A 23,473-nucleotide genomic window follows, 5' to 3' on the forward strand; every position below is an offset into this window, starting at 1 on the left:
GAAGGAAGGATACCGATACGTAGGAGGAGTACAATGGCAGAAGCTTACCACCACAGGCTCCAATACGATCTGTACGTACTGGAGGAAGAGGCTCAAGCACAAATCTTTGGGTATCGGGAAAGGAGATCATTATCGGACACCTGCGTATTCTGGTTGGGTGTATGAGAGCAGCCAAAGACAGATACATTTTACTGTCATGAAGTGAATCAAGAGTTGACGAGTGTTTGTTTTTTCGTTCATTCTACAAACTGACCTTGCTCCTGACTTCTGTTGCTTTTACTTGATAGAATAACGATTCGAGGAAAAAGAGTATTTACCGAGTACCCTAGATACGATACCATAGAAGCACACCCACCCAAAGCAGAAACGCGATTTCCAAAGTTAAAGAGGTTACTTCCGCGTCCTACTCGTTCTGTTCAAGTCTGTGGTCCATCCGTCGATTGATTGTAGACTCCATAGTGTTCTCTGTTTCAATTGAATATAGGAGGAAAGATTCACTGTATCTGGATGGCGTGAGTTTCAATTTACATTGTGAACAAGTTGTTAAATAAATGTAGAGAAACTGAATTCCAGAAAGGGTGTTGTTATTCTTACGAGGATCGCTAGGCACTTTCGACTCGACGTGTCTCGGATCGACTCGTTTACCCACGATATGCGATAAATTCATGGAGACATCGGTAGCCAAAGATTGCGAGTCGTTTCTGTGCGCCGAAATCTTATCCGTCATTGGTTAAGCCGGATAGTGTCGTGACCGCCTTTCATCGATTCCAGTTCATCCAAGGCATCAAATATTCAGAGGACAGCCCGAGCCGAGTAAAAAATAGTTTGATCGAGGGACGAGAGCAAAAGGATCCAGAAAGCCCGCGGCATTATCGGCCCGAATGTTTTTTAGTACTGAGGACTGATCGAGAACCTCTACCCCCTCCGACAATGTAGCGGCAGATGCGGAATTCAGGCGGCTGTGCAAAATGACAAGAGAATCTGACGTTTTCTCTAGAGATCATAGAGAGATTCATAGATCTGGGGTATATGGCTATCGATAGGGTGTCGTCGCTCTTCCATGACTCGGAGATTAATTCGGGTGGATATCTGCTGCATCGTTGGACAGCGAGGTTGTATGTGTCTCCACTGTAACTGATCCCTGCGGTATCATTTTCTCCATTTCTCTCGTCGGTTATTCTTTGCGAGAAGAGGATCCCCTGCATCGATCGGATTCCATCGTAATATTGGGGTCATTTGCAGTTCAGCCATCTCAGTGTGAGAGATACGCCGTCTTCTCCGAAGTGAGTACTACAATCCCTGACTGACCCTGACCACAGCGTCCGCAATCTATCTGGCAACGCCGGCTGACGCCATCTCTAGAGACGCTCCGCTCGTGAGTGACAACCGCTACCGCCGAGCGTCGATCATGATTATCTGCAAGACACGGCAGAGCAAAGCTTGGCCTCCCATCGCCAAGCTTGAGGGTGTAGTGGATTCGACCTCCCTATCGAGCGATTAGCCCCCGATAGAACCCCGCGAGTGAATCAACACTCGCACGGAGTTTCCAACTTTCCTCGACGCGCATCCGTTACAGGAGCGAAATATTACCAGAAAATGTCTTTTGAAACTCACTTGTGAGACCGTCAAGGGATGCCCTCCTCGTTCAGTTTCCAATATGAGAACGAATCTCCACAAGTTTGGATCGGATTTGAATTCGCCCGTGAAGTCTGGGGAGGGAGCACGCTGCTTCTATTTGGAAAGATTCCCTCATCCTGGGTCCGCGTGAGTTGTAACTGGGATTTGCCGTCTATGGAAATGCGTCGCGATTCGCGGGATCTCCAAGAAAAAAGCTCCCGGAAACACGTGGTATTTAACTCGAAATTATAATTGTCGATCACGTATTCGACTGCGGTACGATTCATCGATCTCGATCGACACCCAATGATGCTTTCGCTGGAAAGCCTCGAATGGGGTGTATCGGTATGTACCTCCGCCCACCCTGGGATTCGGAGGTCGGTCGAGAGGCTGGGAAACGGTGTCCTCTCTGATACCTTTCTCTATGGCGAGGACCCTCTCCTGGATTGTCTTCAACGGGGATATTTGACGCTCCTTGAAAAACCCCCGGCTGACCGATTATTTTTTCACATAGGGACCATGGCGATCCATGGTGGGGTCGCGTTCGTGCTGCTCTTCGCAGGCTTCAGTGCAAGTGTCACCGGAAAATGTTCATTCGAAAACTGTGGTCACTATGATAACTCATCGTACGTCGTGCACATCGTGCCCCACTCCCACATGGATCTCGGGTGGTTGAAGACCGGTGAGTACAATGGATCGGGTACCTGTACCTGATCAGAAAATCGTAAGAAGAACTAAAAGAAGTCACTGATCTCTGTACGGTATTATCACTCCAATATGGCTGAATTTCAGTGCAGCAATACTTCTACGGAACCAACGCTGGGGAGAATAATATCGCTGTGAAGTTGATTTACGACAGCGTCGTCTCTGAACTGCTGACCGATGTGAACAAGCGATTCATTTTCGTGGAAACTGGATTCTTCGAGCTCTGGTGGAACCACAGGTATGCTCCAAGGTTCTCGCAGTCCCAGTTTTGCTTCACCGAGACTTTCCTCTCGCAGAACTGAATATCTTCCGTTGTTTTCAGTTCGGATGCGAGCCGAGAGTCATTCAGGAAATTGTTGAACAATGGTCAAATCGAGTTCATTAGCGGGGGTTACGTCATGAACGACGAGGCTGCGACCTACTACACGAACACCATCGATCAGATGACCCTCGGACTCGGGATCCTCCGGAGTAAGTCGAAGATGAGGAGAGGGAATTACTGAGCAAACTCCTCGAGGAGGACCGGGAGGATTGAATGGGAGCTTAGCACTCGCATTTATTCACAGAAACTTTCGGGGAATGCGGAGTGAGCAGAGTCGGATGGCAGATCGATCCTTTCGGACACTCAAGGGAGTTCGCTTCCCTCCTCTCCCAAATGAACTTCGACGGTACGGAAGAAATCGCCTTGCGTGAAGAACGCAGGGGGCGAGTGACCGATGCGGTGCTTAGCGTTCCACCACGAGTCCGTCGGTCATAATTATGGCTCTTCATATTCTTGCTGAGAGATCGTCTTCCCTCCTTTAGGGCTATTCCTAGGTCGAATCGACTATCAGGATAAAAACGCTCGCGAAGAATCTGGCACCATGGAATTCTATTGGAGGGCGTCAGAGTCGTTGCCGAAGTCCAGATTGACGGGTGTAGTATTAGCGAACAACTACTCGCCTCCGCCGGGCTTCTGTTTCGACATCTATTGCAATGATGATGTGAGCGGTTCTCCTAGCATGCTTCTCATGAGCTTGATCAACTTCTAGTTATCCGGGACCGTATTTCGACTTTCCTTCTTGTCCCTTAGCCGCTAGTGGAAGACAAAGAATCCGAAGAATACAACCTGCCGGGAAGGATCGAAAAACTGATGGTGGGTTTGATATATGTATAGCCTCGCGCTTAATCTGAAACTGATCATATCCTGCTCACTCCTCTTACGTCCGCCGCATTTCGGTGACCTCAGGAATGGATTGGGACTCGGGCTCCCTTCTTCGCTACAAACAACTTCTTGATCACCATGGGAAACGACTTCAACTACCACAGCGCGCACAAGTGGATGTCGAACATTGATATCCTCATTCGCTATGTCAATACACGAAAGGGCAAGTAAAATCCGCTTCTACTCGCCTTCTGATTGCATTTAGTTCACAACCGGATATTCTGTATCCAACTGACGACTACAGTGGTGAAGCATGCCTGCGAAAATCGAGATACTCTCTACAGACCTCAAGATCAATGGGCTACCCGTACGCTTCGAGTACTCTACCCCGAGCTGCTACCTGAAGGCGATCCGAGGCGCGAAATTAGCGAGCAAGGCCGACGACTTTTTCCCGTATTCGAGCGATCCTCACGCCTTCTGGACGGGTTATTTCACAAGCCGACCAGCTTTCAAGTACCTAGATCGGTTCGCCAACAACCTCTTCCAAGCCGCGAAACAGCTGGCCGCGATGGCGGGTACGTTCCCTGTGAATCGAATATCCCGTCAGGAGCCATCCATCGGTCTTGAAAAATTCCAGTCTGGATGGTCCCTTCCCCGTTTTCGGCAGGTCTCGGTGGCGGACGCCTCAGTGGCCTGAGTCGTGCTCTGGCCGTCGATCAACACCACGACGCGATTACCGGCACCGCGAAGCAATTCGTGAACGACGCGTATACGCGATCAACCTTGAAGGGCTTCAACGAAGCGAGAGATGTAAGAAAATTTCTATATTGAGGAGCTCGGGAGAATGCTTGATCTCACACGCGGCCGTCTAGCATAATATTCCGATAGCACTTGGACTCCAATTGCGTCGCAGGTTATTGCTGAGGCCTTCGTCAGCCTCAGCCGGAACGATGCGGGACCGATCGTTTTCTGCAAGTCCTTGAATGTCTCCGAATGCGACGAGATCGACGGAATGCTCCGGAACGGAGGTGAGCCCTCATTGGGGAACTTTTCACCCTCTGCCCGCTGCGACCTCATGCAAGATGATTCACTCTCACAGGGATCACTGTGAACGCCTACAACCCGTCTTCCCAGCTCGTTCGAACATTCTTACGAATCCCGACCACTGATGGGGAAGAAGCCTTCAGTGTTAATGACGGTCAAGGCAGAGATGTGGCTCATGACGTTCTGCCCATACCGAAGAGTGTTATTTGCTCTGCCCGAAAGGTAATGTCATTTTCATCAGGAGGTGACAGCAGATCGGTCATTCTGTAGAGCACACGCACATGGAGGAGGGACCAATGGTAATCTCCCCGTTTTTTGTCTCCTTCCCAACCTTTGCCCTTCAGATCGGGGAAAGCTACCCACGAAATAGTGTTCCCCATCGAAATCGGAGCACATGCTTTCGAGGTGAGTCCGGTGCGCTCTTAATCGATCATTTGGTTTTCGCCATCCGATACCCTATGGTAGGCTCCTGAGGGGTGCATCTTCCCTCCAGTCTGTCAGCATCAAGCCCAAGAAAACGAGCTGGGCCTCGGAATTCCCGTCGGAAGTCGAGGTTCCTACCTACAGAAGGCTAAGACCCGGAAAGCGGGAATTCGTTGAGAGACGAGGAGACACCGAATTAAGAATCCATCCGACGCGAGGTCTGGTGAGGATGACTATGAACGGAGTGACGATCAATGCAACGGCGGGATACTACTACTACGAGAGTCACGCTGGAGACAACCACGATTTCGGTCACAGAGCGAGTGGCGCCTACATCTTCCGGTATGTATTCGGAACCTCCCCTCACTCTGATTGCGCTTCTCGCAGAAGTCACGTTAACACAGACGATGCGAATTTGAACTCGTGTCTTCTTCTCGACTTAAAAATTACTTTCATCCTCTATCAGACCCAACGTCTCAAGCCCTGTACCACTTCCGATCACCTCACAAGAAATAATCAAGGGCAAGACTGTCACCGAAATCCACAATACCTACACGGATTGGCTCTCTGATGTCATCAGGATGACAGGCGACGGCAAGGTCGAGGTGGAATGGGTGATTGGTCCCATTCCCGTGGCAGACAAAGTTGGCAAAGAGATTATCTGGAGGTGAGGGTCACCAACCACGGCCGTCAGGTCTCTGCGGGGGGCAGTCTCGCTATCATCAACTTTCGTTCGGCCAGGGGTCCTGATCCAGCATTCCAGAGACGTCTCACCTTGACTTGCAGGATGGACACGGATATAGACTCCGGGAGCGAGTTCTTCACTGACAGCAATGGACGAGAAACTTTGAAAAGAACTCGCGACTCCAGACCGACGTGGGACGTGTCGCTTGAGGAACCGGTCGCGGGGAACTACTATCCCGTCAACACCAGGATCGCCATAAGGTTTGATATTTACGACCAGGACTGTCCGCAGGAGGCAATAATAATTGGGTAGGAAATCCCGCGGAATTGAAGCTTCGTCAAGCTCAGGCCTTGTTGTGATTGCTTTCAAGGGACAAGGACGCGGAAACCACGGTGCTCACCGACCGATCAGTCGGCGGTTCGAGCCTACGATCCGGGCAAATCGAAATCATGCTGCACAGACGGTGTCTCTTCGATGATGCTTTTGGTCAGCTTGAGAATCCCAGGCCATGGAAAACATAATCGAATTCTCCAATTGGCTTCAATCGGACAGCAATAAGCGTGGCTCATGGAGAGGGAAGCTCCGGGTCTAATTTTCTCTCGCGCAAATTCAGGTGTCGGTGAAGCCCTCAATGAGCCTGGCTACGATGGGGAAGGATTGAGAATCCGTGGAACTCACACCATCGTCGTGCAGACACCCGATGAATTCGACGCTCGGTCGGCCAGCATAAATCTCGCTCTAAAACCGATCGTGGTCTTTTCCAAGGAGCCATTGGAGACTTCCCAATCCAGGATAAATGTTACGACACTCCCCGATATTGTGCAGCTATTGTCTTTCGAACAGCTGGCCGAGAATGAATTCCTCGTCAGGCTCGAGAATAAGTTGGAACGCCGCGCCGGGGCCGGAACGGTCACGGTCGACTTCCCCGCGCTGTTCAATGATCGCATCGAAAACGTGAAGGAGACATTCTTGGCTGCCAACATAGATCGCCCGTCAAGAACGGGAGCCATTCGGAGTGTTCGCCTCTACCCTATGGAGATCAGAACGTTCCTCGTGACCCTCAAGTAAGGATTCCTTCGAGACGGCGCGGTGGAGTCATCTCACGAGTTTCTTCTATCTCTGACGCTCAACTCCATTGCAACACACTCGAGAACAAAGATAGACTATTTTCGATTAATTAAAAGTCAATAAAATGTAGCCGACATTCCTGTGCTCGGTTCCCCTTAACTTGCCGGCTTCCTTGCTCTAACTGCGTGCAGACAGGAAAAACCTCAGCGACGGTGATTCTTCTCGAGCAATCGCTGCCCAGAATCATCGTCGTGCTCCGGTGTTCCGTCTCACAACCGCGTCCCGAGAAATATGAACCGCCCCCCTAGAGAGGTGTAGACTCGACTCAGATAGAAACAGGAACCTTGCCGCTGAACTTGTTCAAAATTTATTAATATTCTGTGTTTTTTTTTCGCTCCTGACATGAATGAACTGAGTTCCTCAATCGTTTCTCAATAACGGTAGTCGGAGTGGTTGTGGTAATGGTGAAAGTAGTTGGTGGTTGCAGCATAAGTTGACATGTTGTGGATTCTATTCAATGAAATGATAATTTCGGAATCACGAGTCTCTATCATTCGCTCGGTTTTCATTTCGTCGTATACATTTTCGCAGATCCTCAACACTGGCTCCAATCTCTTGAGGTTTCCTCAAAGTTGCGACATCTTATTCCTCTCTCTATTTGTTTTATTTTTTATTGATGTTGTCATGTTGTTCATTCCAAAGAGTTGTGATAAACGCTCTCATGTCCAGAAAGCTCAGGTACAATCGGAAAATTCAGGCAATATCGTTAATATAATAACTATTATTATTATTAGTAACATCATCATCATCATAGTCATTATTAGGAGTCTCGTCCTCGTCGTCTTCATCATCATCATATCCACGGGTTCGCAAGGGAAATCAGAGCGATTGGTTCTCCTTTGATCACTGTGGACGATTCTTGTCGCCGACAAGTCGGTTTCTGACTCGAGCTTACCTATCGAACAACTAATCAGAGTACATCGTAGTTAATCTTTTCCAGTCTAGGAGAGCTCGAGGATCGTAAATCCTACTCAAATAACCAGTTTATAGCGTCCTCCGTGGCTGGAGTCGCCGCGTCCCGCTTATCGACGATAACAAGACTCCTCGTGAAGTGGTTTTGCAGGCTCCAATTATGGTTCTCGTGAATATCTCATGCTATATACAACGTTTCGGAGCAGCACATTTCGACTCAGATAATCTGCTTGCTCTCTACCAAACGCATGCTCCATGAGAGAATGGATCGACCCGACAGGAATATTGGCGGAAGGATCGTGATTCTGATCAGAATCATGCGGCTTTGATTTCTTCCATAAAGCAGAGAATCACGAGATTGCATGATCGATTGAGCGTCGGCAATATTTCGATTACAAAATTCCAAATCTCGGGAAACTTGACTTCCCGAAGCGACCCGAGGTCACCGAGGCAAGCGGATTGCGATATAATGCTCACCCAACCTAGCCCGGCTAAGTGTTAGAGTAGCAATTATTCGTGATGCTCAACTTCTGACATGTCTCTATCGTCCAGAATCAGTGACGATTCTCGTTCTTTTCTCTTCAAAACGACGGGAGACTGAACTAACCATGCCCTCTGGTAGGAGTAAATGCCATTGGTGAACTTATTTAGGATGCTTCAATGTTTACCTACGCGCTTTTCTGCACTTTTGGCCCCTGCAGAAGCCCCCTCTATTTTTCCTCGCACACCTCATGAGAATCTGGACTCAGGCGGAAGCCTCGGTTCTCGAAACATCAAACGACTTCTTGCGGTGAGACCACGGCATTTTGACGAATGTCGTCGCTCGAATGATTCCCTAAAAATTATGCTCTCCGGCTCCGAGAGAATACCCCAGAGGACCGCGGCGGGTGGTGGCAGTCGACGGTCACGGGAGGTGCAACCTCGATCGCAGAATGAGGAGAGGGGTGGGGGACGTCGTGAGACTCGGCGCGACAAGCACAGTGAGGACTCATCGAGCAACTTCACCCGGTTATCTACATTTGGCTGCTGCTCATCGATAAAGCGTTTGCGACTTTTCCCCGTCCCGTGGAAGATTCACGGTGAGAAGTTCTATCTCACAATCGTATTGTTTCATCTTGGCATAGGTTTGGAGGTCCTCGGGGGATTCATCCGGAGTCAAGCATTGAAGCCCGCACGCCAGCTTCGGTGTTCGCACGATACGGATCTCAGGTATCTCTTATCTATCTGTTGACTCCCCGAGTTGCGTTCCTCAGCTCGAACACCGAGAACAGAACTTTCAACAGATGATCGAGAGGGTAGTTACGCGGGTTTGCCACGTGACGATCGAATAGATACCCTCGACAGATCGATATAAGCGGGATAAATCCCATCCGTTGATGATCACAAAAAGAGATCGCTGAGGTAAATCATCAAAGATATCCTCGGAAATCTCCGATCAGGGGCGTATTCATCATATGTATCTGCTAATGAATCGAACTTATCTCTGTGTTCGCTCACCGCCTGTTGCAGTGGGCTCGATTCGGTTTCCAGCCGCTCGAAGAAAAACCTCCTTCTGCATTCGAACTCTCAAACATTCGGGGGGCTAGGCGCACTCGGCGCGAACTTTTTCGACGGCTAGATAAGCAGGAGTGAGCAGCTCATTCTGCTGCGGATGCAGACCTTTCCGGGTCTCACTCAGATATAAATGTCAAGTGATTATCAGAGAGTTCAGATTTCACAGGTGAAGCTCTAAAATCTTCTCACAGAATTATTTTCTCTTGTCGTCTTAGTAACACGCCCAGGGCGGTTGCCAATAGTCATCTTGTCATCGAATACGGGCATGACGGACTACATACTGTAAATTCCTACCTCCCTATCTGAAGACTAGAGCTCGCTCGTGGCTTTCAGGAAGCGATACAAGTCACATTGTGGAACATGAATGCTGATCGATGAACGAATACAACACGACAAATCGACTGAGTAATAGAATATTTGGAACCGGGATATGATGACCATCGCCTTCCAATGAGACTTGACCGCTATCAAATAGTACTTCAAGCATTAATAATACGCGGTAACAGTAGGCAGACCGTATAATCGCTAACAGGTACTTCCTACTCACAGAGTCTCTACAACCTCTTAACGCATAGTCAACATCAATAATAATCAGTCTTATGAACGATTGCGGAAAATGATCAGTCTGATTGGCGGAGCCCTCGGTGACGGGAACAGTGTCTGAGACCGGTGCGTGGCAGACACGCTTCCGAAGCACTGCACGACCGCAGTAGGTGAAAAGGTAGATTGTTGGTATGAATAAGAAGGTAGTCAGATTCGAAGTCATGTACTGGCCGAGAGATTCACTGTCGGACACCGAGTGGTGTGGAGGCGACGGCTCCGAGAATGCAGGGTCATCGTCCTCGCCGAGATCATTCGCTCATCTGACACGATCACACTGTTGAGGAAACCAAGGACTGACCGGATATTCATCCGGTGCACGACGAGATCAGGGGAATTCCTCAGCTCCTCGACGGAATCAGAATGCAGCGATCCTAAGGGCAGGTTTTCGAAATGAGGAAGAACCACAGGCCGAAGCTCTTGGGTTACACTTTGTGCAGGTGGAAACCAACACATCGTGAAGCGATTTGTGAGATCAGAATCGGACTCGGGTGTTCCGGCGATATACAGTGGCTCGATCTCGTATTCTCGAATAATTCTTGCAAGAACTAGCTTATCGTCTATTTCCACACTTCCCTCTCTTTTCATCGTCCCCGTCTCCGCCTTTATCACCGGCATGCTAACCGTATCCGTTCCAAGAAGCTCATATAAACATTGGACGAACATAGAGCTAAGAGCTGTGGACACATCCATACGGTGGCTTCCCAACTCTCACCGCAGGTCGCCCGGCCTTTCTCAGTCTTTCCTCATTCTGGAGCACTCGTTCTCGAGCGAGTCTCTCGTTTCTCACCGAGCCACATGGAAGCTATTAGGTACTATCTTACCCTCGACCGCTTTATCAAGGCTAACTCTCTCTCGCGATGGTAGATTCCGATTCAATAAACCTCGGAGCCAAGGAACGAGTCGAAGACTACTCGTTCGGGACTTCAGAGCTCTTATGCCCCGCCCGTGTTCTGTCATGGATAATCTCCGATCTGCCGTTCCTCTCAAGTGTGAACGTCCCGAAGCAGTACACTTCTTTATCTCGGAATCGTCTACGAACGCAGGATGCTTCGAAGGAGGGAAAACTCGTTCCAACATCTGCTCACTCGTCATCGCTGCAGATAGCGATAGGCTTCCGTGAGAGCAGAATCAAAAAGTCAAATGTATCGAATGGGCCTTGGCCGCCGGAGCTCCGTGAGACTGAAGAATCAGACCGATGAGAATGCGATCTGCTCGTTCCAGAGCGGCATTCAGAAATAAATTTTCGCTTATGGTTGTCGCCAACACCCTCATGCTGTCCAGTCCAGTCAGATTGGGGTGGTAGACTAGGTGGACTTCGAAACCGTTTTGCTTAGAGTGGAACGATGCTAGTTCGGACAGACGGTATCAATGACGTACAATTGGCTCGGTGAAAATCAATGGAGATTCGTGTGATGGTGGGTCTTGATTTTTCGGGAGAGGAGGGACGATGGCCTAATTTAGGCGTACCAGACATTCCGGGGGGGCTGCTCAATACTCGTTGGCCGACCAGTGTTGATTCCAACCGAGGTATTCCTCCTTCGGCCTGGCCTTGCTTTATGAAGATCCTATGCTGAGACTTGGCAGCTTGGGAATGAAGAGGCGACTCTGCTGCAAAACGAATGAAACAATTAGCTGATCGTACCGGGGCTGCGGAGTGGTTGCTGGCCGAACCATAAATCATAAGTCCCTCTGCTTTCGGAAAGATAAAGCTCTCATTTCGCTCGATGAAGCTTTCAGGAATTCGGATGTTTGAACATCAGATCAATATTCAATGACAGGATGATGGTGACAACACGTGGAAGTGATAGAAGAGAGGTAGCTTTAGCATAACACAACAGCGGTGCACTAAATAATTATCGAAGTAGCCAAAGTGCCAAAACGGTGATTATAAGTGAAGATCAAGAGGGGCTTGTGTCTCTGGAATTCTCATTCGATATCTTTCCCCAGCTCACGGCTATGGACGAAGCTGCTAGACGCTCGCTGTACCATAATATGCCTAATACGGTTAGTTCGACGCGCCTCACTCAGTTAGCACACAGCCGAGCAAGCCAGCTAATGGACGCTGCCGCAGAGGAACGCACGATGATTCGCGGGACAAGTGACGCACAAGCTGATCATCGTCTTCCTTTTGCGCTCGGAAGTCTACCTACAGATACCATATTCTCGGGATGATCATCGCTCAATTACACGAACTTGCTAAGCGAGTTTTCTGGGATTTCGAACGATGCTCGGGTCATGATTTACGCAAAATTGACGGGAACGTGGCTTCGTACGATAAGGGTTAAATCAGCACGATGCGCGGAACATAATCAAAACCCTCGAAAACCGTCGAACGATCGCATCGAAGAGGCTCACACCGTTGTCTCTTCAGAGTCGGGTTATCCCGCAACTCATTTGAGTGCAATCGTGTAGTCAAGCTCTGCTAGCAACCTGAACGAGATCGATACCGCGGTATCCTCTCTGAGCTTAAAACTCGAGCGGATACTTCTCGAAAAGGTATCGATCGATGGACATATGTAAGTTGAAAAACGTTTGGGTTTGCGCAGTCCCCTTTCCCCACCTCGACAAGCCCGCAATCATCGTGTCGGCGGGGCGCAGGTTCTATCTAGACCCTACCCTTCGGGATCGAGGTTTTATCGGTCAACATCAGAGTACGACCGAGAAACGATAGCTCAGAGAGTCCCTGAGAGCTCACACGACCGGGACTGAATGAGCCGAATTCTAGACCGGAATGGAGAGCGTTTCTCCGACATTTTTTCAAGCGAATCCCCGATATCTCCCCTCCGCTGACAGAAGAGACCAGAGAAATCGGAAAACTCCAGACGCTGAGAATGAATTTCCTCGTCGAGATCGGAGGAAATCTCGTCGAGTGTAAAGTAGGATACACGTGGAGGTTTAACACAACGTCTCGAACGGACACGCAAGCCCGGGTGGATAGCGATTGATTGACAGGATCGAAAATAGTCGGATAAAGGGACCTATCGAAAAGTCAGGCTCGAATCTGTTCTACAAGGAGTGGAAACATAGATCAAGGCAAGCAACAGTGGTTGGAGTAAGGAGCAGCGAATAGTTTTAGCGAGCCGGCGTAGGCCTCCGAACGAACCCCCGTACCTGTCGTCGTATCGCTTAAGTGTCTCTCTCAGTGAATTCACCCTTTTTCTCCCACTGTTTCTGTTTCTCTCTCTCTGTCTGTTTGTTGCTGCCGCTTTCTGTCTGTAAGTTCTCCGCGCAGGAGGGCTGCTCGGGACCCCTGACAGACCGACGGAGCTTCGCATTCAATTGCTGAAGTTAAAGTTGTTGCGGTTGCCGTTGTTGTTGTGGTCGCCGGCGAGACTCGTGTGTCGTTATTACGACTCCTTTCGAGTGGCAGTAAATGATATCACTGACCTGAGACCCTTGACAGATGTCTGAAGAGAAGTTACATCATAAAACATCCGACATAATTTTGGGCGGTAATCAACGGCTCGATCATCGACTCAACGATATGAGAGCCCAATTATTAACGCGCAGTGCTCTCTCTCTTTCGCTGGCCTGTATGCTACATGAGCTCTTCGCCGGACTCCGAGAAAGCTTCAAAATCGAGAAAAAAGACTGCCGCTCTTTTCTGTATTCGATGGCAGGGAAGCTCCTCGCGCAAAAATGTGACAGAAAAAAACACCGACCGGGCTCATCGAGCGTCAAATCAGGATTGGATTGCTCGCCCAATCGACCGACTCAGAAGTCTATTGATCAATCACGCGCTCGGTTGAACGGATGATCTCATAGCATGATTTGTGTAAGATGCGAAAACGCGAGGTTATCTCTGTGCAGCTGAGCACTCAAATGAGCGGGAAATGAAAATGCTTCAAAAATGAATTCCACTCCGCACGCAAACACATCAAAAGCGACCCATCCCACACATCGAGTGCTTCGGGAAATCCGCAAAATCTCCCGGATGTTCGGTCGGTATTCGTATCCGTATCACAAGTACCCGATTTATCAAAAATTCTACCTCATACATTTGGAGCGGCACGAAGCATGCGTCAGCCAAACTTACTTTCTTCTTAGTGCCATTCAAAAACTCCTTGTACATGGCCGACCGAAGGTATCTGGGATAACTGTCGTTCTTCATCAGTTGATACACGTGAGCCTGTCGATCGAGATTAGGAGTGTTACATCATCAGTGCGTGCAATAGGGGCTGGAGGATAAGAGATAGCGGGAGTCGTTCCTGGTTGCTGCGCATACTCTTACCGCAGCTTCTTCAAATGTCCAGCGATTGCATACACCTCCGACGTTCGTCTTTGTGTGTTCAAAACTCTTGGAGTCGATGTTGATTGGACAATTTGCTTCTGGGGCTAGATACTCGTTCCAGATTTCGTGCACTTTCGTGGACACTTCTTTCGAGTGCACTTGCCGTCGCAGATCCTGGTAAAGAGCGATGGTGAGAATTCGCGGCTCGGAAATTCAAGGCATCATAATTCACCAATAGAATCCATCAGCTGATAGGAACAGCATGACCAACCTGGACGGCGTCCCAAAACTTGAGGTTCTCAGCTGAAAATTCCTTTTCGAGGAATTGGAAGAACTGTTCTTTGCCCGCAGGGTCTCGCAACAACTCATTCAGTGAGAAGGCCCACCTTCTAACCCTCCGGGGCGCGATTTCCTGATGAAGAGTTAATGGTCATCAATTTCGTTGATTGGAAGGGTCTTCCCATTCCTGGGATCCCGAAAATAGGGACCTCCTTCTGACCTCAGAAACATGCAGTAGAACCTCGTCATAACGGACCCGGATGAATCCGACACTCGCCTACAAGCCTATGCTATCTTCAATCAATCTATATATATAAAAGCGAATGTATGTGGGTCCGTGGGTGACCTATAGACTCTCAAGCCATCGCGCGGATCGACGCCAATTTTGGTCTGATGGTCCACCGGGCTCTTCGGGAAGGTTCTTAGGGGGTTGCTGTGTGTCAGCGATCCACCGTTTCACCGAAAACAGAAATTATTGTGTCCAAGCTGGTGCTTCGTTGTTGAAAAAGCTGAGATTTATACCGGTGACCTATAGGCTCTCAAGCCATTGCGCGGATCGACGCCAATTTTGGTCAGATGGTCCACCGGGCTCTTTGGGAAGGTTCTTAAGGGGTCGTTGTCTGCGGTTCACCGTTCTGCTACAAAAGACAATTATTGCGTCCAATTGGTGCTTCGTCGTTGGATGTGAGTTTCAATTTACCGTTGCTGGGAACGGGCGTAACAGGGAGACAGCTAAATTAATAGAGAGGGGGTAAACGGTGCCCGTTCAGATCGTGGCAAGTCAGGGGACTTTGCTCTCAAAGAAAATGTGGAGACAGAGAGAGCGGGAGGGGACTGGGACCTCACGATAATCAGTGTTAAAGAGCGGAAACAGACATGAGGAGGGCAGTTTTCGGCGAGGTTCAACAAGAAAGCGCGTATATCCGAATTCACTCATTCCCGTTCCTCATTCACCGCTGCTGAAAATAGAGGACAGGCAGACGCGGTTTTCTGGACGGATGGAAGAAGATTTTGAAGCCCAGGGAGAGGGGAGAAATGGAAGGGACTTGGGATACGGGGTATATAGGGACCACGGAGAAGGTAAACGAGGGCACAAAGGAAGAACGGAAGAAGGATTTAACGGGAGGAAAGGTAGGGAGACGAGCGAGAGACACGGGGAAACAACGGGAAACGGAAAAGAGGAAAGGGGGGCTGGATGAGAACGTGGTACTCGAGAGGATTGAGCATCGGAGGGAAGATATACGGGCGAACGGGGAAATAGAGAGAAACAGGGGTACAGAGAGAAACGGGGATTCAGAGGAGAGGGGATTCAGAGAGAAACGGGGGTACAGAGAGAGACGGGAAAGAATTGAGAAATTATACGGAAATGAGGGTATAAGATGAAACGGGGCGGAAGGAGAAGGGACATGGAGCAAATTGAAGGGAGAGAAAATCGAAAATACGCAAGAGGGAAGAACACCAAACGCGGAGGAACACGAAATGCTCGAGGCAGAGCGCGACGGGCACGGCTAGAGCATTGTCCGGTTTTCGCCTAGGCAATCTATATATATAAAAGCGAATGTATGTCTGTCTGTGGGTAACCTATAGACTATCAAACCGTTCAGCGGATCGCCGTCAATCTTGGTCTGATGGTCCACCCGGATTCCGCGAAGGTTCTTGGGGGTGTGCTTTGAGTCAGCGATCTACCGTTCCACCAAAGAGAGGCCGAACAGCGTCGCGGCAACGCGCGACGAGCACGGCTAGTCTTCAATATTAATGAACTCGGCTATGGCGGACCCAATAACAAACTTCAGCGGCATCACAGATGATTTTCGAGGTCCTTCCCGTCGCAGAACCCATCTTCAGGTGCAACGGACTCCGGATATAATAGACCGGTTCGTCCGGTCCCTTCGAAACCGTTATAACGAGGATCTAGTCTTAATGTGTTTGTGCCCTTAAGAGCTCTCACCTTGTTTTGTTTTTCAGCTTCCCACATCTCCGTCGAATCCGAAATCCAGGGGTTCGAAGGCTCCGCAGGGGTGACGAAAGCGTCGTACTCTGCGTACTGCTCGAAATACCCGAGGTAGGACTCCGCGACCTGAGAAAATAATGAATGTTTGAATACAGGTGAAGCTTCGGCTTCCGTGCTATGACCGGTCCTTTATCAGGACACTCTCGGTGAAGTTCAGGAGAGACCCACTTTTGACGACTTCACAGTCACGCGGTCAAGGCGTGCGCGCAAGGTCTCAGCTTCGGCCTTCAAACTCTCCATGGGGGTCGCGGAAGATGAGCTCGCCGTTTCTCCGCTGGTCGTCGGCTTATTTTTGTTCATTCTACATGCTTTTTTGACGTCGACTTCCGTCGTATTGACACAGCCAGGCTGGAATCGAGACGGCACCGTCCAGGTTAGATTCGCCGCTCCAGTCTTGGTGGTCTCTCAGTGATCTCCGAGGCCGTCAACAATAACACGCCGGGCTCTAGCGATTTGCATTGCTTGATTTAGATTAAGAGTGTTGCCACTGACCACAGGTCGATGAACATCCCAGAACGCTCTCTCTTGACTGTCGAGGACTTTGCGTTCGATCTTATCCCTCTTCTTATCCACTTTGGCTTGCGCTTCTGCGCGCATAAATATGAACTCCCACTTTCTCGAAAACATCTTTTGTAGTCTGGCAAGATTTTCTGCTTCATAGTCGGCGAGCTCCAGTCGCGTTTTGTTCTGCATAGTGCGTTTGCAGAGGTACACCGCTGGAATCGAGAAGGTCACGCGTCAACATATTTATGCGCAAGACTTTCCGAGGAGGAACGTCCGATCCGATCGCGTATGTGATTGGACCTTCGGCCAAAGGCCTTTGGATGGTTCCCTGAGGAAAGGGGCGAACGCCCGGATCGCGGACGACTGAGTCGAGAAATCCCTCGACTGATTTGGAATCGCTCACCGTAGTCATTATTCTCAGGCTCCCAACTATTCGAAGGCCAGAAATAAGGGGTCTGGAACCTATAGTAGGTTTGATCATTTTTCACTGTCAATACGTGGTCGTCGATTGGGAACAGATATCCGTACGAGGCGATGAGATGCATCAAATGGAGCGCTTCCTGTTGATCTTCCACCTCGAGATTCCTAGTGACCCACTGAAAGGACACCATTAACGCACTGGTGACAATCGGTCGAGGCTTAGCGGTTCAAATATAGCAAGTCACAGTAATAGACACACTATGGCGCCACTCGATACACCGGTCGAAGCTCACCTGTATGAGATCCGCACCCGTGAACACACTCGGGATTTTGGATAAGAATTTCTTCACGGTTCGGACGGGTACGCCGCTCCGGTCGTGTTGCATAAGTCCAATCAAATTTTCCATCTGACGATCGGCAACATTTTGTCAATAAATCATCGCAAATCTAGCCGGCTCTCTCTGGTTGCACCGCGAAAAATCACGATAAGTGATGGGCATTGGAGTATCTGACGTCTTTTCTGCCGATAGGACGCACCTTTTTACAGACGATCTGGTGTGGATTATCAGAACCGGCCAATTCAGCCTTCTTCCGGTAAGCCATGTAACCGAACGGAGGCGACCGACACGGACTGTGGGCGGGCTCGAGGGCCTGTACTCGCGGAGAATATGCTCAATGAGTCAGAGGAACCATGTTCGAATCCGAGCACTCTCAAATTCACGACAATGACTAACCTTGCTACAGCAACGATGGAAGGAGCCCCAGCCCGAAGCCGGATTTGCTGATTTGTCCTTCACCTACGAGAAACAACGGTACTCTAGTTTATCACCGGGAACGGGGGAAGGCGACGTTTTTTCCGGAGGAATCGCGCTCGAGAGTCGAATGTATCCTCCGTCTGTTCTCCTCACGGAGCACAGGACACCAATTCGATAGCCGGACTTCGATCCATCGGATCAAACATGGCTAGAACCCCACGCCAGCATCGGGATGAGGGAAACCCGTCGACGGCTCTCCAACATCATGCCTTATCTCCACTGGCTCAGAGAGACACGATGACACTCATAAATCCGATCTTATCAGGGGCCTGAGTACCTCTCCCGGGCCACAAAGGGCCGATCCGATCATAGACAAGCCCTTGTCGTTCCCGAACACCATGGCGGACTTTTCCGTCTTCTCTTAGAAAAACTGTCCGGAGCGCGCAGCGAATCGGAACGATGGGGAGCACCGGACTCACCTTGAGGCTAGACGAATCCCGGTGGAACAGACTCCGGGACCGGAGCCACCGGAAGTCCCACGCGGTTGTGAAACTGAAAAGATTCTCGCAGTCCCTCCTTCGACCGGAGGGACTACTTGCAACTTGTTGTTGGTACGGGTCTCAGCTAAGGTGTCATCGAAGCGAGTTTGACATCGCGGAGTCACTTCACACCCCGAAGCTGACACGGCATTGTCGTCTCATGAGAAGCTTTCTGACGCGCGAAGCTCCGGTAGCGCGTTCTTGTCAATAAGCAGTCATCGCTGCTGCTGCTGCTGCTGCTTCTTTCTGCTGGCCGCTGAGTAGTTTTGACGTTTCTCTCCGGAGCAGCTCTCTGTCAGAGGAAGCGAAAGAACCGCCTGTTATAGAGAGGCCACCATGGCCTATCCCCCTTAACACTCACTCAGCCGCCCGCCCGCCCGCCAGGCAGCGCGCGAGCCCGCCCGTTTTCAGGGAGCAAAAGGGCGCATGAGGGGGAGAGAGACATGGGAGAGCTTCACACTGAGGTCGGAAGGACGAACGAACTCGCTGTCAGAGCGAACGAGCGAGCAACTAACTCACAGGACAGGCTGTGCGGCGGCCATTTTCGAACCGGGAGATCAGCGGGTGGGATTGAAATGTTCTCAAACGCCGACGGGAAGCGACTCCTCGAGCCGTCTCGGTGTCCGTTCCAGCGGATGTTCTTGCTCAGAGGTCAATTCTCCGTTTTCGCGTTTTGCGCTTACAAAGCGCGAAGAGAAAGCTTGCAGGAAAACTCTTGAGACGGAGCGCTCTGTCACTCTAAGCAGCGCTCTCCATAGTCTCGACGATAGATCGGATACACTCGATACGTCCTGGAATCTGTACCTCAAGCGCTCGGTTTCCGAAATGAAATCAATCCCTAATTTCATTTCCGTCCCCACCGCGTTCGACGTTCTCCGATATTCAACTCATGGACCCTGCCCAGATTTTCTTAATCAATTCCGCTGTCGGATGCGAGTCCGTCCGGTGCCCAGGTCGAAGAGCATGAACTTCTGGGACGGAGTCAGCTCCGTCTCTTTCCGCTGCGAGGACAGCAGACTAATTCCGAAATTAGTTTAGGCTCGTCGAGACTGTAATCAGAGAGAGCAATGCGACTCGAGAACGACACCTCCGTATCGCCCGGAGCGATGAAACTCATTCTGCTCGTCGCTTGTTCCTCTCAAAGATGACTGAACGGTACTCCCTCTCGGAAACTCCATCCACGAAAAACTCCGAGTTAGACCCTCCGGACGCTCCGAACCGACGACGTCCGCTGTCGATGTAATGAGCATAATACGCATCGATACCATGGTAGAATATTTACAGTTTATTCATTCGCTGGAACCGGCATCAAATCAAATCCTCAACTCATCGAGCGCGGTCTCCTCGACGAGCGGAGCTGGCAGACTCCGATTCGCTCCCAAAACTTCGGAAATTCGTCGGCGGGTAAGTTCGGCCGTCGCCGGCTTTCTGACGTAGAACACGTCATTTCTAGAATCATACATCACAGAGACCCCATCAATTCGGTTTGGAACGGAGTCGACTTTTTTTCAAAACGAATAATCCTCGGGGCCTTCACTCAGCAGGCTACTGGTGATGCGGGCGTTTGGGTCGGGTTCGGATCTTCGAAAATGTCATCTGATTTCCGATAGATCAGGACGCTGAGCAGTAAGCTGGTTGCAAAAATGACGAATCCTAGGGCTAGAGCCGTGTATTGGCTCCGTACGGAAGCCTGGAAAGATTCGGAATTCGATGGTCAGTTCTTGGCTCGGACCTTCCAGCTCGGAATGAATTATTAGAATCGAGTCGAACCGACTCGATTACGAACCTGGATGAAGAGCGACATCTCCGGCTGACTCCAGATGGATTCTGTCCAAGTCGAGTAATGGAGCTCATCCGAATCTTGAGAATCGAATGCCGGGCTCCTGGCGGTCGTCATCGTTGCCAAGTGCTCGACGCAAATGCCTGGTTCCGAAGGTTTCGGATTTTCGCCATACATCCACGTATAGTTTCGTTCGGTGTTCGCTCGGTGCAGTGCGAGACAAGCCTCAGCATCGGTGACATTGTCCACGACCTGGAAGCAAGTAACCGTCGCCGGATTTCAATTGGACGGAACTTGATGACTTCATTTGAGCCTCTTCCAGGCCCTATGAGGGATTAGACAGCGGAAACGAAAAAGTCTCCTGCCTGTGAAACTTCGAAACTTACTCGTCCGCTATAGCGCACTAAACTGAGGTACGTCAGAGCTGTCGATCCACTTGTCGTTCCACTCGGCGGGCTCACGCTTACGTACAATGAATGAGGCTCCTCTCGAAGAATTTTCCTGCTGATGGAGTTCACTACCGCTTGGAACCTCGGACAGCTGGAGTTTCTCAAATAACAGACCAGGAGGTCGTCAATCAACTGTTTATTGATCTGAAACGAACGATGGAATAGAACGTGAGAAAGTGACTTCCGTTGGAGAAATCCCTCTGAAAACGACACGACTTCCAGATAGTTTCCCCCTAAGCACAGGCTGCTCTCCATCAGGAAATATCCCTAATCAACTTCCTGGGCTGCTCATCGTTCGTTTTCCACGTACCTCGAGGGGAGCGGGGCTGCTGCCTGGCGGAGCGACCATCTTCAGTACTGTGTCTCCGACGGATGCGAGCAAACCCTGGAGCTTTTCTGATTGTTTTGGTATGTCGCTAATCCGATGAGGGTAAGAATCGAAGATGGAGTTATAATAATGGTTAGCGAACGTTTGCTTGTAGTTTGTCAAGACCACGGTTGCCAGCTTCGGTTTGTCGTTAAGGAAGCGACGTGCCGAAGAAGGAGGGAGATCGTTGTCCACTGAATCCACGATCCGACCCGAGGCTGAAAAGACGGTGAGAGTGTCAACTCGATTCGACCGACGTAATCTTTCCGGATACGAATTCATGCGACAGAATTCGTATACTCATTCCTACGGTCTACGGAGCCAGTGGAGGTCTCACCTTTCAGGCTGGTGAGAATGGCGTCCAACTTTTTACGCATCTCCGGATCGTTGTACTGCTCCGCATCGACGTGTGCGAACCAATTTTTCTCCGAATCAGTCGTCAGGAACAGCTGATTGAGCTCTATGATGCTGGTTATGTTATCCATTCCCAAGTTGTACGCGAAGCCTCCGTTAGTCAAGTCGAGAATGCATCTCGACGAACCGATGTAGTCGAACGCTTCGCCATTGAAGAGAGCGAATAGAATGTTCTTGTTGCGTATCGTCGAGGATTTCACCTTCGTCAGAGCTTCGGCGAGAGTCAATAAGGATACGATACCACTGACAGCGGAATCCGCGCCAGGCGCTAGACCACTGAACAAGGAGAACGAGTCAAGTCTCGCGGCGATGATTACTGTTTCTTGAGCGGGTTCGGATGCTTCGAGTAGAGCGAAGACGTTTTTGTTCTCGAGGGGATCGCAGAAATGCGTGGGCAGGGTGAAGTACGAGAGCAGCTGGGTTCGTCGTAAGCAAGTTTTCGAGTCGACTGCGGCATTCATGGGGGCGAACATCTTCAGGGAGCATTTCCTTTTCTCGTATAGAGAGTTCTGGGTTGTATCCTTGTTGAATTTATTATAACAAACGATAACTTTCTCCGTCAATGTTTCATTCACGTAGAAAATTGGGAAGGGGTAGTCTCGGAGGAGGGCCGAAGACACCTTATTGCCGTCGATTTTGTTTTTTTGGCAACTCTCCTCGCCTTTGTAGAATGAGGAATACCTGTTCGGGCAGGTATCGTCGATGGAGAACGCCTGTGCCTTTTTATTTGTCTGAGTCACGAGAACACCGGAAACCCGGTTCGATTTCGCAAATCTGTCTAGAGTGTCCACTCTCAGGTCGACGTCGTCGATTAAAGCCATGTACTTCGTGGGCGGACCAGTGGATTCGACGTACTCGATATCCTTCGATCCACGCACTACGTGAACCACGCCTACATTGCCGTTGTAGTCAGATGAACAACCGAACTGGTGAGTGTCGTTCAGCCGTCTGAAGCAGAAGAAGTCGACGGGCAAGGCTTCGGACACTGGGACCCCTCGATTAGCTCTAGCGCCTGCCCACAGCAACACAAAGGGCACTGCGAGATTTGAGAGCATTCCGATGACTTATCAGATGTTGATCATTTGTCAAACCTGTAGTCTTACGGCTTCCCACACACAGGTGTCTAACCGGCCTGATATCCGGAGCGTGCTCCAACTGCCGGCTAACCGAGTCGAACGGCCCCTCCTCGGTTTATCGCCGACTCACGCGATATCTTGGGGACGATTTCATTCTAGAGGGCTTGACACATTAGAATGTATCGACTCATTTCGATCGCTCAATCACGCTCTCTGGTTCGGAAACGCAAGGAGAAAGGAGGTTTCCAATTGTGTGGCGGTGTCCTGACAGCGAGAACTCTGGCACAGGTTTGATGGAAGAGCGGCGTCCTTCCGGAGCAGAGCGAAGTATGCTCAAGTTAACTTTCCGGAGCGATGTTCCGCACTATGAGGGAACGCTGTCATGAACTGAAGGCGAACCACCTCAGAATAATAGTGTTTATCGCCGGGATATTGTGACTGAGATGATGACGATGATCCTCACGGGGTATCTGGTCGACCGAGTGCGGCGATGCGCTACTCGCTCTGGCAGAGGATAAGAGGCTGAAAATTGACGATTCCGAGGAGGATCGAGCGACCGAGTCCGGAGGGTCTCCTTTCGCCATCGACTCGCCCCTCTCGAAGAGCTAACCCGCGAGGACGAAGTAGGAGCTCATGAAAAGAAACCTAATTCTACGCGACGAGGGGGCCAAGTTCTGGAGGGTGCTTTAACGATAGGAAGGGCACCCTCAGCATGAGCCGTGGCGGGCTCGCAAAAAACCTTCGAGCTGTACATCTGGTCCGACGGGTGCAATTGGTTGACATGAGTTTTCTATTTCGTTGTTCGGCAGCGCCAGCACCTTGTATCCCTCCCG

At 50.2% G+C, this 23,473-nt stretch overlaps 3 protein-coding genes across 3 annotated transcripts; 1 reads left to right on the plus strand and 2 right to left on the minus strand.

Moving 5' to 3' along the window:
• Nucleotides 1–1,245: 1,245 nt before the first annotated feature.
• On the plus strand, nucleotides 1,246–6,845 carry LOC100898733 (lysosomal alpha-mannosidase). Its single transcript, XM_018642200.1, has 19 exons — nucleotides 1,246–1,283; nucleotides 2,132–2,299; nucleotides 2,410–2,560; nucleotides 2,645–2,793; nucleotides 2,889–2,990; nucleotides 3,127–3,305; nucleotides 3,395–3,457; nucleotides 3,551–3,689; nucleotides 3,811–4,041; nucleotides 4,134–4,276; nucleotides 4,380–4,494; nucleotides 4,566–4,658; nucleotides 4,690–4,732; nucleotides 4,855–4,915; nucleotides 5,004–5,275; nucleotides 5,400–5,600; nucleotides 5,720–5,878; nucleotides 5,989–6,104; nucleotides 6,232–6,845. The coding sequence occupies exons 2-19, from the start codon at nucleotides 2,137–2,139 to the stop codon at nucleotides 6,684–6,686; spliced, it is 2,835 nt and encodes a 944-aa protein (XP_018497716.1). The 5' UTR covers nucleotides 1,246–1,283; nucleotides 2,132–2,136; the 3' UTR covers nucleotides 6,687–6,845.
• Nucleotides 6,846–13,162: 6,317 nt separating this feature from the next.
• On the minus strand, nucleotides 13,163–17,863 carry RSG7 (Regulator of G-protein signaling 7). The gene is made up of 10 exons (XM_029113350.1): nucleotides 17,798–17,863; nucleotides 17,554–17,667; nucleotides 17,244–17,436; nucleotides 16,829–17,052; nucleotides 16,505–16,684; nucleotides 16,274–16,402; nucleotides 14,318–14,458; nucleotides 14,047–14,220; nucleotides 13,852–13,944; nucleotides 13,163–13,222 (listed from the first exon to the last, which is right to left on the minus strand). The coding sequence occupies exons 1-10, from the start codon at nucleotides 17,861–17,863 to the stop codon at nucleotides 13,163–13,165; spliced, it is 1,374 nt and encodes a 457-aa protein (XP_028969183.1).
• Nucleotides 17,864–19,816: 1,953 nt separating this feature from the next.
• Nct (Nicastrin) lies at nucleotides 19,817–22,828 on the minus strand. The gene is made up of 5 exons (XM_003739669.2): nucleotides 21,488–22,828; nucleotides 21,094–21,368; nucleotides 20,721–20,927; nucleotides 20,341–20,586; nucleotides 19,817–20,244 (listed from the first exon to the last, which is right to left on the minus strand). The coding sequence occupies exons 1-5, from the start codon at nucleotides 22,617–22,619 to the stop codon at nucleotides 20,092–20,094; spliced, it is 2,013 nt and encodes a 670-aa protein (XP_003739717.1). The 5' UTR covers nucleotides 22,620–22,828; the 3' UTR covers nucleotides 19,817–20,091.
• Nucleotides 22,829–23,473: the final 645 nt, after the last annotated feature.

Source organism: Galendromus occidentalis, unplaced genomic scaffold (assembly GCF_000255335.2).
Source record: "Galendromus occidentalis unplaced genomic scaffold, Mocc_1.1 scf7180000076583, whole genome shotgun sequence".
Lineage (NCBI taxonomy): Eukaryota > Metazoa > Arthropoda > Arachnida > Mesostigmata > Phytoseiidae > Galendromus > Galendromus occidentalis.

Coding starts and splice junctions, on each gene's coding strand:
- LOC100898733 (XM_018642200.1), top strand. CDS start 2,137: ATGGCGATCCATGGTGGGGTCGCGTTCGTGCTGCTCTTCGCAGGCTTC. Junction 2,794..2,888: donor CGGACTCGGGATCCTCCGGA/GTAAGTCGAAGA, acceptor ATTTATTCACAG/AAACTTTCGGGGAATGCGGA. Junction 4,277..4,379: donor GCTTCAACGAAGCGAGAGAT/GTAAGAAAATTT, acceptor ATTGCGTCGCAG/GTTATTGCTGAGGCCTTCGT.
- RSG7 (XM_029113350.1), bottom strand. CDS start 17,863: ATGGCTTACCGGAAGAAGGCTGAATTGGCCGGTTCTGATAATCCACAC. Junction 17,437..17,553: donor CGGGTGCGGATCTCATACAG/GTGAGCTTCGAC, acceptor GTGTCCTTTCAG/TGGGTCACTAGGAATCTCGA. Junction 16,403..16,504: donor TGACTGTGAAGTCGTCAAAA/GTGGGTCTCTCC, acceptor TTATTTTCTCAG/GTCGCGGAGTCCTACCTCGG.
- Nct (XM_003739669.2), bottom strand. CDS start 22,619: ATGCTCTCAAATCTCGCAGTGCCCTTTGTGTTGCTGTGGGCAGGCGCT. Junction 21,369..21,487: donor CATTCTCACCAGCCTGAAAG/GTGAGACCTCCA, acceptor CCGTCTTTTCAG/CCTCGGGTCGGATCGTGGAT. Junction 20,928..21,093: donor GCAGCCCCGCTCCCCTCGAG/GTACGTGGAAAA, acceptor CGTTCGTTTCAG/ATCAATAAACAGTTGATTGA.